The 19,892-nt window shown below is 39.9% G+C and overlaps 1 protein-coding gene across 6 annotated transcripts in view; it reads right to left on the reverse strand.

The window, feature by feature from the left end:
* Positions 1 to 19,892, reverse strand: part of ryr3 (ryanodine receptor 3) — a 90,881-nt gene that overhangs the window by 66,702 nt on the left and 4,287 nt on the right. For all 6 annotated transcript variants that reach the window (XM_058757102.1, XM_058757103.1, XM_058757104.1 and 3 more), the window contains exon 2: positions 989 to 1,108. In XM_058757102.1, the coding sequence (XP_058613085.1) occupies positions 989 to 1,108 (120 nt within the window). The remainder of the gene's footprint in view (positions 1 to 988; positions 1,109 to 19,892) is intronic.

The raw sequence follows: 19,892 nt of genomic DNA on the forward strand, positions 1-19,892 counted from the left end.
CAGTGTCAGCTTTTGTACCTTTATTTCTGAAAGTGTACATGTAGATACATGTACTGTATGTACGTGCACGCGTGTGTGTGTGTGTGTGTGTGTGTGTGTGTGTGTAATATAATTTATATATCTTCAAAGCCACACCGAGCACATAATTTATCCCTATATGAAAACTGCACACATGAGACTCAACAATAAAAACTTAATGACCTTGATTATGACCCATATATATGAACCCTAACCTCTATATATATGTGTTTTACATAAAATGCCTTTCTATTTATAGTTTTAAATGTACATCTGAGAGACCAGGGAGATGGTAAACCATGATGGTAAAGGCTGACAGTTTTATCTTCTACGTCACTCAAGCAATTACAGCAGATGTCTCAGTGTCACTGAGGGTTATCCATTATGCATTACACATGAATCCATAAGGATTCATTTATAGATATGCATGAAGAAGACCAATACTTTATATGATAATAAAAAGATTATCATCATTATCCACCTTCATTTTTACAATGTACGAAGAAGGTCAGGCTCAGTAGATACACCGCACATAACCACAGAGATGCCCACACATCTTCTACTGCCTTGCCTCCTGATGCATAGAAAATATGGTGCAGAGCACTACGATCAATTGCTGTTGCCATGGTTTTCAACTACACGAATCTCTTGCCATTAATTTGATGTATTGCTAGAGGACAACATATCAAAGGCAAATATGTGTAAGTCTCCCTGCTTCACTCTACATGTATTTTTAACCATGCAATTTTCTTTACACATAAAGAGGTACAGTGTTTAAAGTATTCCTTAATCAGCATACTGTACGAAAAACATATTGTGTAATACTAAAATTATGCACTTGTATATTTTAGCTGTCTAAAGCTGTTTTCTAAACTGCTTTGCTTCAATCTCTGCATTGTGGGTTGTGAGGGAAGGTTTATGGATATTGAAGCAGTGATTAGCTAGTTTCTCAGAACACATGGGGCTTTACCTTCGCCTCTGATGTGGGCTCTAGATAACACAGGCGGTTGCCGAGTCCCTCTGCTGAAAGGCAGAATTTGCGATTCTCCTTCTGAATGGCAGCGACACACTGCAGCACCACCTCATCATCCTGTCAAGACAAAAACAATGAATTTAACGTATGCTTAAAAGCAAAAACACTCCAAACACTTTCACTCAATGTAGTCCCAAAACCTTAACACAACTTAAAACTGAAGTATGTCATTTCTGTGAAACCAACATCACCAAACGGCACAGTAAAAATAAGGTCTGTTTTCAAACAGGTTTCCTAGCCACTCCCCCTACCTGCTATTGGCCAGCCAAAGAAATAATCCCGTCCGAAACATACACCATTGGCTGAGCCTCTGTTGCTGTGTCAGGCTGGTTGAGAAGCTTAAAAGGAGCAATTTTTTGATAGCGCCCCAGTTTTTACACTTTTTAGGGAAATTAATCTAGAAATTAATTACTTATAGTCACATATTAAAAAGGGAAATGAGAAAGATTTCTAAAAATTCACATTTCAGTTACACAATATTTAATATGCTAAAATAGCTATCAATAGCTAAACACTTGAAATATAAAATAAAATTGCTACAAATAAAATAGCTACAGATACAAAAAAACAGGTCATAATAAGTTTAAATTAATTAATGATGTAACAGCTAAATTACCTCAAAACTGTCACTGGAGGAAAGGAAGAAGAGTGGAGACACTTATGTCATTAGAATCCACAATCAATCTCTGCACATCCTCATTCTCTGTGAGGAGGAAAATATTGATTTCTGTCTCATTTGCGTTTCCTTTTCTTGTGTGCCAGCTCATGCATCACATTAATCCTAGCTGATGCTTGCCATGGTTCTGATGAACACCATCAGAGCTGTAACAATTCCTTAACACAGTCACGGTGTGTAAGTTCATATTTTATATTTCATTCATCAGGTTTAAGACATGTTAATGAGATGAGAGCTAGCAAGAACATCCAGCATTCTGAATACACACATAATAGCCTGTGTGTATTTGGGCTTGAGTTATGCTAATTAAAGTGGGCTGTCTAGTTCTGCTGTCTAAGCTATGCTAAAACTGAAGAACGACAACAGGAACTCTGTCACTCTGACAGTAAAGCAGTCGAGTGCCTAGTAACATAATACAGATGCCAAACCAACATCTGATGTAAACAAATAAGCCTACATTACCTTACATTAAACTCTATTCGTTAATAAGTTTAGTCCTCACCAAAAAAACAATACTATACCATTAACAAATGTGGGGTCAGTAAGATTTTTTTTTAGTTTTTTAAGTTTTTTTTTAACAATAAATGATCAATTAAAAATTAAATGAATACATGGATAAAATGTACAAACATCACTAAAATCTACAGTATATGGTATGTGGTGGTCCAGTGGTTATAGGGCCCTTTTATTTTTTCCAAATTTTTCTGGATTCCATTTTAATTTTTCTAGACTCCTCTTTTAGTTGTTAATTTAAATTTTATGAATCAAAAAAGCATGTCTAATTAATTACAATCATGAAACGTACACAATTTAACAGCAATTATTAAAAGTTTAAGGCCCTATGAAATACTTTTTTTTCTCAGATTTAGTTTTATTTTTCCTAAATTCTGTGTTTTCCAGTAATTTTCTGGATTCCATTTGAAAGGTTTCATAACATTTTAATAATCAAAAGCATATCTAAATTATTTTTTAATTTTTTTCAGACATACTGTGCTGTGTATTTACATTTTTCTGGTAAATAAATTGTTAAATAATGTTTCTGGTAAATATTTATTAAAAATAATGTTTTATTAATAATTTTATTAGTAGTAGTATCATTACATTAAGTAATATATTTCTGTCACAGTTTATTCAAGTTAAACCAAACTTTTATTTTGATGGATTGTTGTGAAGACCTTTAAGTTTCTCTGTATATTTAATATGACAATATTTTTTCTCAAAAGAAAAGGTAAAATGCTCATGAAGTGACTCTCAGAGCAGTTCTAGAGATTAAGTTAGGCCACGTACACACTGCAGCTAAATTCGGTTGTCAATTCACCTTTTACTCCTTAATCGCATTCTGTACACACATAATTCACTAAAATACGGGAGTGACAACCGCATTCGACAACCGCATTAACTTCCAAAAAATACAGGTAGTGACAACCGCATTTACAGAAATTCTATGCAGTGTGTACGGAACTGAACTGAACGACTAGGGTAAACGTACCTATTAAGCTCACCAACATCTACACTGAGACATTTTTAGTGCACAAGATATTGGTTTCAGTACAAAAAGTTATGTTAAAATAAAATATTAATCTCTCACACAAAAATATTTCATTTTATTTTAAATGACAAAAGCACATACATCATTAAATTCAAAAAGTCTGGCTGTGCTTAATTGCTACATTTTTGTACCCTTTAAGCACACCCCTGTTCCCATTAAGCTCACATCATGTTTTATTAAAAATTATTGTTTATTTTAAGGAAACTTTTTAAAGAATAATTGTAAAAATATATATTTTTGAAGGTACAAAGTCAATCACAAAAAAAACAGGACACTAAAATCAAGCAACAAGGCATTCAATTTGATCAGTTCTATATTCATAATGAAGTGTTATCTAAGCAAATCTAGGCTATTTAAAGTCTAATATATAAAGTCTGTTTATGAAGTATTTACATAGATGTGTGGAAGAGCTTGAAGAGAGCACACTGAACTTAATTGGAGCAGCAACAATTTTTTATAAATTTCATGTAATATTTATTAAAATGACAGGATTTTTGCTAAATAAATAGTCTAGGTCATGTATTAAGTTCATACATATTTTAATATGGACAACTATTATTAACAATATCTATGAAATTATACTTTTTCTTATTGATGTCACACTGAAGCTGTGTGATTTTCGTCGTTGTGTACCCTTTAAGCTCACCTTAAAATAATATGAAATCTTTAAAAATTACACTGTAAAACGACAGACCAGCAATAAACTGTCAATTTATAATATTATGGATGTAAAAATACAAGCCAGTAATGCCTGTGAAGTAATATGTTAGTGTAGCACACAATCCTATACAGCTAGTCACAGGGCTCTCAAGTTATATCGAAAGTTTGGAGTGAGAGTAGGGGAGGGGCCACACAAAGGGGAAGAGTCATTCAAAGGGGAGGGGCACGTCAAAGGGGAGGAGCAACTCAAATATTTGCAGCACCCAAGTTTTTGCTAGCAGTTCAATTTTACCTATTGTTCATAATTGACCAGCACAAATAGAAGTTATAACATTTGGTAAATCTGATGAAAGACAAATTCATTCTAATAAAATAAAAAGATTTATGTATTTAAAAATACAAATGTATCAAAAATAAAAATAAATTTTGCCTCAAACGAGCCAACTGAACAGCAGTACTCAATGTACATACTGTACACATATACATTACAGTACTTACCCTGAGCATGTATGTCAAACTGTGTGTGTGTGTGTGTGTGTGTGATAGAGAGAGTGAGAGAGAGAGAGAGAGAACACATTTCAGCTTATGTTTCTTTTTTTCTGTTGTAAATGTTTGTTGCACATTTTGATGCCTGATGACAGGGGTAGAGGACTCCCACATAAAGCACTGTCATGATAATAGCGTTCCATCCAGAGCAAACTGTTTCTAGTTTTGGTTTTGTTCAAACCCACCATGGAAAACACTGCATCTGAATTTGAATTTGGGGAAGCCTCAGTGCTTTATATGGGAGCCCCCTACCCCTGTCATCAAGATGTGCAACAAACACAACAGAAAAAAATAAAATCATAAGCTGAAATGTGAAATGTCTCTCTCTCTCTCTCTTTCTCTCTCTCACACACACACACACAGAGAGAGAGAGCTTGACATACATGTTCAGGACAAGTTCTGTAATCCTACTGTGTGTGTACAGTATGTACATTGAGCACTGCTGTTCAGTTGGCATGTTTGGGGCCAAATTTCTTTGTATTTTTGATCCTTTTTTAAATATGTAAAACAATTTATTTTATTTGGATGAATTTGTCTGTCTTTTATCAGATTCACCAATTGTTATAACATCTCTAGTACTTTCCTTTCAGGAAGCCAAAGCTAAGTTAAAGCTTCTGGTTGCAAAACAGTTGGAGAGTTTTTTTTTTTTTTTTTTTGACTGCATCAATAATACTTTAGCGCGAATTCACTATCTTTTCACAGGCAAGTGATTTCGTAGAGGAATCTTAAAATCGAAAAAAAAATGAAGGGGTTACACAGCATTCATCGGATCTTTCTCTTCCAATTTACACTCCACGTGCGCGCGCGCATCCATGTTGCTTAGTAACGAACCCGCTTGCGGCAGAATCGCGTAATTTAAACGGAACAACAACATCCTAATTTCTGATTGGCTGGTAGGTGGCATTTAACTCTATAACTACAGAGTCGAGAGAGCTATGAACTCGGCAGAAAACTTACCTCAGTTTTCCATCATCTTTTAATGGTATATTAATTGTATAGTAATTGTAGCGGGACAAGTTATCCCTTCTCAGCGTGAGAAATACAAGGTGTGGCGTGAGAGCGTGTGAACTGGTTGAATTGCGTGAGTCTCACTCCGATTGCGTGAGACTTGAGAGCCCTGTAGTCAGCTAACTGTGTTCTGTAGCATCTGGGCTATGTTGCTAAAACTATCTTTTGGATCTAATGTAATTATTTCCCACATCCAAGTTCCAGGTTATAATATGCAAAAGTCTGAACATTAATCTCTTAATTTTAAAACTTACCCAAAATAAAGGCTTAAACATGTAAAAAATGCACTTTTAAGGGGATTCTCTTTCGGTGAAAGTTTTTAGACAGCTTTCAAAATGGCCGCCAGACTCATATCTCATATCTCAGCGTGCAATGATCTGATTGACTTGAAATTATAGGAGGTATATAGTAACAAACATATCAATTGGTTAAGACATCAAGTAGGATAATAAATATTTTTTTCTTTTTATAATCTGATCTCAAAAATGGAAGTGTGCTTAATAGGTACATTTACCCTAGTTGTTAATGACATATGTGACCCTGGACCACAAAACCAGTCTCAAGTGTAAATTTTTCGAAATTGAGATTTATACATCATCTGAAAGCTGAATGAATAAGCTTTCCATTGATGAATGGTTTGTTAGGATCTGACAATATTTGGCTGAGATACAACTATTTGAATCTGAGGGTGAAAAAAAAAATCTAAATATTGAGAAAATCACCTTTAAAGTTTTCCAAATGAAGTTCTTAGCAATGAATATTACTAATCAAAAATGAAGTTTTTATATATTTACGGTAATAAATTTACAAAATATCCTCATGGAACATGTTCTTTACTTAATATCCTAATGATTTTTGGCATAAAACAAAAATCGATCATTTTGACCCATACAATGTATTTTTGGCTATTGCTACAAATATACCGACTTAAGACTGGTTTTGTGGTCCAGGGTCACATATTTGAACATGCATCAGAAATGTGTCTTTGTCTGTATGTGAGATGCAAGAAAATAACATTGAAAGAAGTCTTAACCTTAGCACATTTTAACACGGGACTAGTTGCGCTCACGAGCCCTGCGGTAGTGTCAGTGTTGCCAGATCTTCATAGAACATACATGGCAACACTGCAAGACAGGACTCTCTAAAGCAGCCTCCCGAGCATAAACAAAACACAGCACGTCTATCAGTGGTGGTTTAGTTCAAATCGACAGACAAAAAGAGTCTTTAGCCAAAAAATGGCAGATACCAAACGGCTTCTTCTTCACTCCCACAAGTCCCCAAAATGTTGCCATGGTTACAAATGCGGGAGTGACTGCTGTTCCTTACACACATGGAACGATAATTTACGGGACTCACTCCCGCATTTAAATGCGGTTGTCACTCCTGAAACTTGTAGTGTGTACGTGGCCTTAATGTATTCATGTACTCATATATTGAGGCGGCAGAGACTGAAAACCATTGAGCATTAGGCACGCTATGTGTGTGATAACAAAACCATGCGTCTGTGCCATTTATTCACACAGAGTCACGCAGAACATTCAGGATTCATATTTAAATAGTACTTTGCGGTGTAATATTCACAGACACTAGTCCATATTGCATTTTGATTTAAGTGTACTGACCTACTTTTGATTTATTCATCAAATTCTGTGACATTCTGCATTATACAGTAAATTCCATTTTCGTGACTGGATTCTGCAATTGAATGGGGGCCCTAGTGGTATGATTCTTGCCTAGATCGTGAGCAGTCAAATTGCTACTGTATATCAGTGGACACATATCATAACTGGGGTGCATTTTATTTAGTGATTTCACTGGAACGGAGAGCAGACCACATAGCAGATTTGGTGTCTAATGTATGTAGCATACTGACATTATATACAAATATGTTTGAATCAAGTACATTTTCTGAATGGAGCTGGAATGCATGTATTGGATCTAAATTGAAGCCTACAAAACAGACAAAAAAATTTCTAGCAATTTCCAAATTGTTCCGGCCCAATTTAGTCCCTCATAACCTGAAACAAATCTTTTCGATGCTCGCCTTTTCACTGACAAATTGTAGTATCAGTCTTGTATTTGACTTTAAATAATAATCCATAGATCAATCAAGGCTGCTGAACAAGGAAAGCTTGAGATCCTGAGATGGATCTTTTCACAGTGGAAAATAAACCAAGCCAAACTGTTAATGTTGGGTCCAACCATAAAGTCCAACTGATGAACCCTTTTATTTACTGCTGCAAGCTGATCAAATCAAAGGATGAGGGGGGGGTTTTGTTGTTGTTTTTTTTGTCCGTAGAGTGAAAGTCAATAAGGTCTAGTCAGTGGCGGTTTTAGGCATGGGTGAACGGGGCAGCCGCCCGGGGCGGCATTTTTTCATGACACGTGGGGGGCGGCACAAGCCATTGGAAAAAAAAAAATTATCTGCGCCACTAAGCGGTTTTCTATTATCTATCATATTATCTATCATATAACTGTGCGGGGAATTGGCAAATTGGCGCCCCTGCTTGTTGAGAAGGTACCGAGCACAGAAGCTGTGAGAGAAGTGGAAAGGGAGGGGTGCGGCCGCGGGGGACAGTTCACCTCTCTCAAATTAGTGGGACAAGTGGGCTAAAGTCAGTCACACCCAGGGGCGCGGGAAGTGGGGGTGCTGAGGGTGCTGTAGCACCCCCTGTTTTTTTTATGTGGGCAACTGTTTAATTGTTCGGAATAAAAAAATAAAATAAAAAAATCGGAGTGTCTATTTAAGTGCAAATAGCTATGTTGCTGGCAGAGGCTATTTACATTAACTCCACCCACAAATGTATGATTGGGATAGTCAAATATGCAAAAGACGGTTACTAGTTGTCAGATTCAGTGGTGCAGATGGTAAAGTTTGCAATACACTTCTTTTGACACGATCGACAGGGGTTCGAATCTGCCTTTTGGCGAACTTTTTTTCTCCCTTTTAAATTTCAAATCACATCAGAAAAGCATTTATTTTTTAATAAAATGAAGGAAATAAGAGGGGGTCTCGCCCGGGGAGTAATTCAATGTAGAACCGCCACTGGGTCTAGTGTTGTTTTGGACCTCACTGACTAGAAAAGACAATTATTTTTTTAATATTAATTTGTGTTCCACAGAAGGAGTCAAGTCATAAAGGTTTGGAACAACATGAAGGTGAGTAAATTGAGACAATTTTCATTGTAGGACAACTTATTCCCTTACCATAATATCAGTATTATATCATGTACAATAGTGCCACTGTGCATAAAAATCTCATATGCAATATGCAAATTCAATCATATTTATTAAACTATATATACATATGTGACCCTGGACCACAAAACCAGTCATAAGTAGCACGGGTATATCTGTAGCAATACCCAAAAACACATGTATATAGGTATATCTGTGCTTTGGGTATATATTCTATGTATACTCTGTTTACTTACTTATTTTGTTTATTTATTTTTGGCAATAAAAGATCATTCTGATTCTGAATAATACACAGCATTAGTATAAGTGAGACAAATGTTTGTGTTTGGGATTACACACACAGTCATCTGCAGATGTATGCATCTATTTACAATACAGCGTTATCCACTAATGCAGTGGAGTGGTCTTTATCTAAAAGAGGATATCTTCCCTTTCTTAGGTCCCATCTAGATCCCCTGCCAAGGAATCTGGTGAATCTGCAGCAAAGTGATCCAGGGGAGAGCCGCAAAGCCATCTGCAAAACAGCTAAGAGGCAGAGTCACAATCTATCTATAGGGGAGTTGCGTGTTTAAGGATGTGGGGGGTGGGGTGCGTCCACTCCGAATCACAAGGGCAAGAACCAGAACTCTCCAAACTCTCTGTTATGTGTCCATATTCTGTACACATGACTGCGTGGACCTTCTGCCAAACCAATCTGTGCCTGACAGACCGACCCTATTCAAGCCAACGTGAGTTTAAACACGGTGCAGCAGAGGAATATGGGTTTCTCCACCCCCCTCCTTCACCATGCTCAGTTTGTGTCTTTAAGGACATGAACAGGTGTGGGTGTGTGGCCTGAAGACTTCAGGGGCTGTAACCCAAGAGGTCCTGATGTGCTCTGGTGCCAAATAAATGCTCACGACTCACCCGGCCCTGCCACTGACATGAACTTGAGAAAAGGTGAATACACAATCGCCCCTCCCACAATGCTATTTTGAAATGTACGCACATGCTCAGTCAGCCCAGGTCTCGAACACTGCTGAATTTTTCAGTCGCCTGAAAGACGGCGTTTCTGTGACTCCAAACACATCATAAATCATTTTAAGTACAGTGAGGTCTACAATTCTGAGGCCATTAGGGATGATGCTTTTTTTAATTAAATGCAAATTTTATATTAACAGCATAACAATTTGAGTGAAAATGTACATGCTTATTTGATGTTTAATTTTGGCTAAAACACACACACATATGTATATACTGTATATATACAGTCAAACCTAAATTTATTCAGACACCTTCAACATTTCTCACATTATATCGCAGTTTATTCGCTATAGTTTAGACCTGATAATGTCAGATAAATTTGATAGAAAAGTATGTAATGGATTACAATGAACCAAAAATTATTCAGCTGTTAAGTTTAAGTACACAATTAAATAATACCAATTTAGGTCAACCAATTACAGAGCAATGCTTAATTTTGTTCAGTCTGTGGTGTAAAAAGTTGGCATTAGCAATTAAAGAAAAAACACTTAAACAAAACACGGTCAGGTCAAAGTGTCTGAATAATTTCTGATCTCAAATTTAGTCCACTGTATGAAGAATTTTTGGGTATGTCACAGTTCACTTTATTTTGCTATCCTCACTTACATTTATGAACTGTGTCCTGCACCCACTAGAAAAAAGAATATCAAAAATTATACCTGGTGTCTGAATAATTTTTGGTTTGACTATATACTAATATATATATATATATAAATATATATATATATATATATATATACATACAGATTTAATATACAATAATAAACATAGCAGATTGTTATTTAAAATATCAGACTAAAACTTCAGACTTCAGACTCCACTGACAACTTGTCAATATAAAAAGAACAATTTCATTGATCATTGATCATCATTTTGCTCTCACCTAAAGTGGGAGTTTGAAGAGATGGTTCTTTGTCTTTTGCTCATCTCAGCTAATCTCTTATTCCTTAAATAACTCAAATTCATTGCCAGCTACTGCACTTTACCAAGCAGGTGGCTCACCCTCCTGTATGTGACAGCTTAATGAGATGGTTGAATGAGCCCGCATCTTTATCACCTCCATATCTGCATCCGGTTAACTTGCAAAATCCTTCAGTAATGCTTTATGAGAAAAATATGCTCACCTTGAACTAAAAGTAAGAAAAAGCTACAAAGGATTTCTCAAACTTTTAAAGGCCAAATAGATCATTTATGAACTGTTGACAGACATTCCTTCAAGAGAAGCCAATATCCAATTGTTATTTTATTTTATTTTTTTTAATCCATGTTAAGTTGTGAAGTACTACACTAACCACAAACATAAAGCAAGTTCAAAGAAGTTGTTATGGGAGTAGTTTCATTTCATAAAAGACATTAGGTGTACATTGGGTACCTTAGTCTTTTTATCTTTATTTAACTTTATTTTAACATTTTTGCTTCAAATCAAAATTTGTAATGCTGTAATTTGATTATTAATGTTATTTGATTCAAGGTTTAAAACTGTTTATTGAAGAATTTGTTGAAATATGAAAGGAGAAAATAAACGGAAAGTATGGGTGAAGCCCTCTGCACTCTAATCATATTGCTTGCCATGGTCTTACACTGAGATTTTTCATTCACAATTCAAGAATTTTCCACAGAGCCCTTGGCTATCTGAGACAGAGAAATGCTTATACAGAAGCACTGTGTGCAAGAATCACTTTTTGTGCTCTATAAAATCCATGTCTAACTATGGATGAATGATTCTAATTTAATGTATCTAATTTCACACTTCAAACTGATTTCATTACAGAAACAAAGATGTTATTAATTGAAATTAGAGTTTGTTTTGCACAAATAATGCAGTCTTTATACTCTAGCTAAAGTAATCACACAGCAAAACTAGGAAACTGGATACACAGAGAATCTTTGCACATTACAGCTGTAAGTGTCTCTCTTCTTCTTTGTTCTATACAACTGATGTTGATAATCTTTGTTGGCGATCAGACTCTCGAAGAGCCAGTATCTTTCACATAAGATCCGAAAGAAAAGGTATAACACAAGAGGCCATTCAGAGAAAATTGATTAAAAAATGCAAAAGCTTTTTCACCAGTGCTGTCAAGCATCCTTACAGAGACATTTCCCTCTTGACTCCTTGAGTGACACAGCAGAAGGCATGCTGTGATGTTTTAAAGCAGTCTGAGAGCACTGCTAAAAATGTGATTTGGTCAGGGAGACAAGCTTCAGGGTGTTTGAGACCGAGAGGTTCACTGACAGCAAGAACTGTGCCTTCCGCTACAGCCAAATTACAAATTGTATTACTCTGCAGTCTAGGCTCACTTAGCATGCACACTGCTGGGAAAAAATAGCCTCACGCAATAGAAAATGGCTTGCATGCATGCCTGAGTGACCTCCATCTACACTAACAAATGAATTCAGACAGACTCCCGGTAGACAGAGATATCTCTGGATGTGGATAAAATACTGAAGCATCAAATGAGGTTTGGTCAGAGAAGAAGGTCTGAACTCTGAGTTCACTGACTACGGCTGGAGGAGCAATTAAAGCACTGGGAAAGATCCCAAATGTCATCATTTGCTCACCTTCATGTTGTTCCAAATCCCTATGACTTTAATTCTAAATTAATTTTTTAATAATCTACACTGTACTGTTCCCGTATAATTGCACAGACACAAAAAGCACAATTTTAAAGAATATCCTGAAATTTAAGTAATATGAATCAAGCTTTTAAAAATGGCTAAAAGTATCATAAAAATATCATAAATATAGTCAATCATATTGCTCTATAAGGCGAACAAACAAAAAATTTGAGTCATTATTCACTTAGTCAGTCTTCCTGTGCCCTGCTGCAATTATGTGATTAGATCACTGAGTTTGTAAACATGAGAACCTAATCAGTTTGAGTTTGTGAATCAATAATTTAGACTGATCTTGCGAACTTGATCAATTGATTAATTGAAAAGTTCTGACTCAAAAGAACAATTTACTCCCATATCAGATATTGCTATTCTCTTATGATCATGCAGCTACACTGTAAAAAAAAATTCTGTAGTTTTTACAAAATAATTTTGGCAGCTGTGGTTGCCAGAATAATTTTGTAAAGAATACGGAAAAACTGTAAACACTGTAAATAAATATAAAACTGTAATTTACAAACAAGGAACTTTGAATGTAGACCAGTAAATTCAACATCACACACTGCTATTAAAATCTGTTTTGTACCTTTAACATACTGACAACCACCATAATAATGCAGGTGGTAAAAGAGAAAGCCATGCATGAAGAATCAAAGCTCATCACAAGTAGCTTCACCACAAGCAGAAGTATATACTAATATATAGAAGGTGCACAGAGTCATTCATGCAAACACAAAACACCATCATGGTAACACACATGATACTTAAATAATGCAATAAACTTTCATTAAACAACAGAAGATGTAACATAAAGCCCAAATGTACATAACTGATAACAAAAACTATTAAAAAACATGATTATTTAAACAAAATACTTTCAAATATGGAGTTTCATGCAGGGAATTCTGGGAATATCAGTTTACAGTTTTTGACTGTAAATTATACATTGATTTGTTATGTTTTACCTCTAAAAACTGTATAATTAACAGCATTTTACTGTAAAAGTACATGAATTGTCTGGTTAGATCGTTTACAGTTTTTCCCTGTATATATTACGGGAACTTACTGTTAACCTATTAACAGTTGTTTTCCGTAGCGTTTTTACAAATTTTTGCTATATAAGTCGGCCCAGAGCGCCATTTCATCAAAATCAACGACTGAAGTCGATTCGCGTGCAGCTACAGCACGGCCAGTTATGCGAAAGGTAAGTCCTGTTGCGTCGCATTGACGACTGCTTTGGAGAACGAATCCAGTAACGCCGTGCTATAAGCAGAAGCAGAACTAAGCCTGCTCCGCAAGCTCAGCTCAGGCACACTCAGTGTGGGCCCCGTGAGTCCGAGCTATAAAGAGACCCGAGTGGTATCTGGGGTCTGCTTGTCATAAGCCTTTCCCGCCCAAAGGAGGAAAAAAGTAGCATTAAGTAGATAGTACCTGCGTCTGCAGGGCAGGGACGTCCAAACTGTAGAATCTAATAAAGGTAGATGGCGACGACCAGCCGGTGCAGCCTCGCTTGATGGACGCTCGGGCCAAAAGCAGAGCGGGTTTGAGCGTCAAGACCCTTAAGCCAGCTGTTTGAAGCGGCTCAAAGGGAGGGCCCTTGAGGGCCCCGAGGATTATAGATAAATCCCAGGTCGGTACAGTCTTAGGGCGAGGAAGATTTAACCGCCGAGCACCTCTAAGGAACTTAACAACCAACTCATTTCTGCCAATAGTCAGGCCAGCCTCGGAAGAGTGATTCGCCGCGATGGCTGCCATATAGACCTTGAGCATAGAAGGGGTACGCCCCTTGTCCAGCAGCTCTTATAGAAAGATTAGCACGTGGGACACGTCACATGAAATCGGATCCTGATTAGGTGCTGAACACCAGTCACTGAAGACTGACCACTTAAGGGTCCGTGTGGACGGAGCTCTAGCCTCTAAAATGGTATTAGTGAGTCTCGTTGGGAGTCGATCAGACTCCCTTCGAGCGGCCAGACATGAAGGAGAGAATGCATACAGACGGGTGTTAGGCTAGTCGTGGGCCAGAGCATCCCGCTGCTTTGAGAAATAGGTTGGGCAGTGACAGTTGTCTTCGGAGGCGAAGAGGTCGACCTCTGCCTTGCCGAAAATGGACTAAATCATCTGAACCGTCTGGGAATGTAGTCTCCATTCCCCCGGAGCTACATTGTCTCTTGACAACATATCCGCTCCTTGGTTCAGTCTGCCCGGCACATGAACCGCTCATAGTGAGAGGAATTCTTTCTGTGCCCAAAGTAGGAGACCACAGTTGTGTTGTCCGACCGGACTAGGACGTGATGTCCCTTTAAGGCCGGCAGGAAGGTCTTCAGGGCCAGACAAACAGCCACCATTTCGAGGCCGTTGATATGCAGGCGTCGCTCATGGGTCGTCCAGGAGCCGTACGCCGGATTGCCCTCGTGCAGAGCACCCCAGCCTGAGCTGGAAGCGTCTGTCATGACCACCTTCCTCCTGGAGGTCGTTACCAGCTGAACGCCTGACTGAAACAGGCGAGAAGTTGTCCAAGGGGCCACAGCTTTGAAGCAGCGGCGGGTTACCTTGACATGAGTGCGACCCAGGTGCCAGGTGTGGGACGGAACACAGGCTTTTAGCCAATATTGGAGGGGCCGCATATGCAGCAGGCCCAGAGGAATGACTGAGGAGGCAGCGGCCATGAGGCCGAGCATCCTCTGAAATGCTTTGAGGGGACGCAAGGTCCCCAACTTGAAAGATGACACCGCTCGCTGGATAGTCAGGGAGCGTTCCAGCGTAACCCAAGCCCGCATTTGCACAGAGTCTATGACTATTCCCAGAAAGGACGCTCGTTATCTTGGAAACAGAAAACTCTTGGATGGGTTGATTTTCAACCCTAAACCCTAAGTAATCAATTGCCATTCTGAGTTGGCTAGCATCAGCCAGTCACCGAGGTAGTTCAATATGCGGATTCCCATCTGCCTCAGAGGGGAAAGAGTCCACGAACTTCATAAAAGTGTGGGGGGCCAGGGACAGTCCAAAAGGAAGGACTGTGTACTGATAGGCCATTCCCTCGAACTCAAATCTCAAGAACGGTCTGTGACGGGGCGCTATTTGGATGTGAAAGTAAGCATCTTTCAAATCCACAGACAGGAACCAGTCCTCGGGCCGAATTAATGTTAACATTCTGAACGGCTGTCGCATGAGGGCTTGATTCAGAAGTCTGAGATCGAGAATCGGTCTGAGCCCACCATCTTTTTTGGGAACGAGGAAGTAGTGGCTGTAAAAGCCTGACTCCACGGTTTCCACGGCAAGCAGTGTGTGCACTTCGGCTCGGAGAACGTGATATTCATTGTCCTGCATGAAGGTCTGCACCACGCCTCTGAATGGAGGCGGCCTGCGAGCGAACTGGAGCAAGTAACCTCGTTCTATGGTTTTTAGAACCCAACTCGACACACCTGGGATGGCTTTCCAACCCGACAGCCGGGAGGCGAGAGGTTCTATTTTTATCAATTACGTATCGCCACCCACAGGGGGAGAAATGACATTTATAAACATCTTTGTCAAGAGCAGCTCGCCGTGCGGGGAGCTGGCCTTTGTGAGTTTTTTGCCTTTAGTAATGACTGCTCGCTGCCCGAAGGGGGAGAGCAGACATGTACGAGAGGCTTTACTAATGACAGTTCGCCACCAACAGGGGGAGAACTGACATGAGTGTAGGGAGAGGAAATTTGCTCTTTATTGTATGTGGGTCCGCTATCACAGCAGTAGTTTGGGGCACACACTGAATTGACAGGACGTGCCCTGTTAAAACACCTCCACCACTCAGAAGCATTCGAAGGGGTGGGGAATAACTGCGAGCTGTCTTTGAGGGAATTCTGGCGTCCGCGAGAATTATCCCTCTCCTCTTCCTCTCTGCACGCAGATCAGGACGGCTTCTGAGGCCCAGGATCCAGCATTACGCGAGGGCGTGGGCCCTGATGCTTGGGGAAGGGGTACCTCTTCACTGATCTGGGGCGCTGCTGAAGCCCCGGCTCCAGCTTTTGCGAGAGCTGAGGCTGCGCTGGTTTTGCAGGCTGCTGAGTAGACGCTGGCTTGGGGCGGCTTGAAACAGTCGCCGGGCTGGAGCGCTTAGGCAGGAAATGACGCAGCGCTTGCGACGTCTTCTGTGCCTCAGTGAAGCGCTTCATGAAGCCGTCCACAGCTGGACCGAAGAGTCCTTTGGGCGAAACCGGGGAATCGAGGGTCATTTTCTCGGCGTGCCTGATATCTGTTAGGTTCAGCCACAGGTAGCGCTCCAGTACCACCAGGTTGGTCACGGCCTTGCCCACCGCCTGCGTCGTTGCCTTGGTAGCGTGCAGAGCCAAATCCATGGCCGTTTGGAGCTCCGAGAACGCGCCATGATCTCGGCCAGACTCGTCCAAGTCACGGAGAAGTTTGGCCTGAAACACTTGGAGCACGGACATAGTATGAGGGCTGAACCGGCCTGGCCAGCTGCTGCATAGGCTCTGTTGGCGAGCGCTGACGTCATCCTGCAGGGCTTTGAACGATGTGTTGCCGTCTTCGGTCCATGGCTCATCGGCGGAAGCAGGTGTGCAGCCACCGCCTCCTCGAGAGGGGGGAGCTTGGAATATCCCTTTTCCTCAGCGCCGTCAACAGTGGTGAGAACTGCTGCAGTAGAGGCATTCACACGCGCCGAGTAAGGAGCTCGCCAAGTTTTAGTGAGCTCCTCGTGGACCTCTGGCATGAACGGAGCAGGTCGCTGTCGTGAGGAAGGCTGATGATGATTCTTGAGGAACCACTCGTCGAGGAGGCCGGGGGCGGGCTCTTCCGGGGCCAACCACGCCAGGCCTAGTTCCTCCACAGCACGCGTGAGAACGCAGATCAGCTCTGAGTCGCAGACTGAGATAGAGGGAGATAGCTTCGGGCTCTTCGCCTACTCGTCAGTGTCAGATGCCGTCAAAGACACGGTCTTGTCGACAGCTATCTCCTCCTCAGACGCGCCGAAGGAAACCAGGCCACTCACGTCCAACAAGGGGTGCTGATCCTCGCGTGTGAAGCACAACGGCGACGTGAGGCGCTGTGGGGAGAGCGGAGTGCACGGGCGCTGGGCCGACGCAGCACCGTTCATGCCCGAGAGAGAACCCCCGCTGTTCCGCTGCTTCTTCCTCCGAGGAGACGGGGGAACGGAGCGGGGAGGATCACCTTCGTGAAAAAAGGCGATCCGTGAGCGAAGACGAGCAAGGTTCATGTCCTCGCAGTGAGGACACGAAGCCCCAGCGAGTGCAGCCTCTGTGTGGGCGACGCCCAGACATGCAACGCACTTGTCGGACGCTACACTCGCGAAGCGACATTTGAAACAACACGCTTGGAAATTTGCTCAGGAATTTTTTCTTTTTTCCTCGCCGGATGACCGCAGGGGAAAAAGTGGATTCGACGGCAGGAGCGGTGAAGAGCAGCATAGGGCTGGTAAGTTTCTTTTCCTCAGCTTCTTGCAGAGTCAGCGAAGATATGGTCTCGTCGCTGAAGGGGAAGATTCTGATGAAATGGCACTCTGGGCCGACTTATATAGCAAGTAACCCCCTCCCCCCCGGCGGGCTCAAGTGCCATTGGTTTGTGTAGTTACACAAACGTTAACCAATCTTGCTTCAGTAACAGAGTAAAGAGGAGTTTCCCCAAAGCAGTTGTCAATGACGACGCAACGGGAGTTACCTTTCGATAGGGAAACATTTCTTATTATTATTAATGTTGAAAGCAGTTGTGCTGCCTAATATTTTTTGAGGAAAACCTGATACATTTAATCAGGATTCTTTGATGAAGTGAAAGTTCAAAAGAGCAGCATTTATTGGAAATATAAATCTTTTATAACATGCCTTTACTGTCACTTTTAATCAATTTAATGCATCCCTGCTAAATTGAAGTATTACATCTTTTTCAAAAAAGATTAAAAAATATATAAATCTTGCTGACCCCAAAATTTTGACCTTTTGAAAAGCAGTGCATTTCAGAATATTTTTCCCATTTTTGTGTTTTAGAGAAAAAAAAATGTCAAGAAGGTGAATAAATATTACAGAATTTTCATTTACGTGTGAACTATCACTTTAAGATCTTGCTTGGGTCCTTCCTCTGACCAATGCAGTTGTGCTCTTGAGTAAGCTGTCAGCTCCAGGAGCCTCCAAGGCCATCTCACTCGAGGCCCGTGTCAGACAAGCAAAAGCTATGCCACATATGTGCTGACATTGCTGAGACAAGAATTCCTGTGTAATCCCGCTAAAACTAATTGCCTCAAGTGGATTTTATAACAGTTAATGAGCTCAACCTATACAACCATGGAATCCTGTCATATGAATAATACACTAAACATGCTCTACAAATGTTAGCACAATAAACACCCACACAAACACTCTTGAGTCTGAGTGCTTGTGTTGTCTTTAGCACAGATGGCTTGTTCCCTTTGGGATAAACCAATGCCAGAGGCCACAACAAGAGCAGTGACATCAGTCTGGGTTCAATTAATCTAAAGGAAGCTCAATGAGCTGAGGCTGCCACATGAAGCTCATGTACCACAGACGAGTCACTCATCTGCAGCCTTACACAAACAGCACGGAAACGCGCACACACAATTCAGTTCACGTACTGCGGATTTCAGCTGTGGCCCAAAGCTCTATGGTTTACCTTTTACCTGGGCGCCTCTCATTACTCATAGTCACTGAAGCTATCAACACTCAGCACAGCCCCAGTGATGGTGGAATAGTGAAAGCAGATAAGCACAAAACGCTTTAAAATCTCCACCTCAATTGCTGATCAAAGATACACATGCTAAGAGCTGTCAAAAGAGCCCGTGTGCTGCAAGTGTACTAGTGTAAATTAAAGGTTATCTTTAAGTTGTTTCCTAAACAGAAATTCTTTTAAGAAACATTTGTGATAACATGTAAACATATGCTGTTAAATTTGTGGTTAAAATAAATATAAAAAATACATATATATGTATTAAAAAATGTCAATATATATAATATTTCTATGTATATATGTTTAAAAATAAGATATACTCATAACCGCCATAATACAGGAGGTAAATAGCAAATCATATGATCACTTAAACTTCATCAAAATTGTCTTTCAAAAAAATGGCTAAAAAACTTTTAGAGATTTGCACTTTTACCAACACAAAGAAAAACAAACACCACCAACATAACACGCAACACTAAAATAACACACCAAAAACACAAAATGTAACAATACCCCAGTGTATATAACTATTAACAACAAAAACATCAATTTAAACAAATATAGGCTATGCAAACGTACTATGTTGAGTATATAATTTGTATATGATGATGATGATGATGATAATGCAGTACCAACACCTAAAATACTACATTATGCTATAACACAATGCTGCGTGTTAAAAATTATGGGCAAACTACAACTCTATAATATAATTATTATTACAGTTTTGACAAACAATTGATTACAAATTTGCATTGTGAAATACAATATAAGAGAGAGATGTTATGCCTATACTATTCATGCATAGATGACCTATATCTGCCACAGTCCTTTGAATGACATTGAAGATGCATGAATAACTCTTATGTCAGCAC

This window comes from Onychostoma macrolepis, chromosome 20 (assembly GCF_012432095.1).
Source record: "Onychostoma macrolepis isolate SWU-2019 chromosome 20, ASM1243209v1, whole genome shotgun sequence".
Taxonomy (NCBI): Eukaryota; Metazoa; Chordata; class Actinopteri; order Cypriniformes; family Cyprinidae; genus Onychostoma; species Onychostoma macrolepis.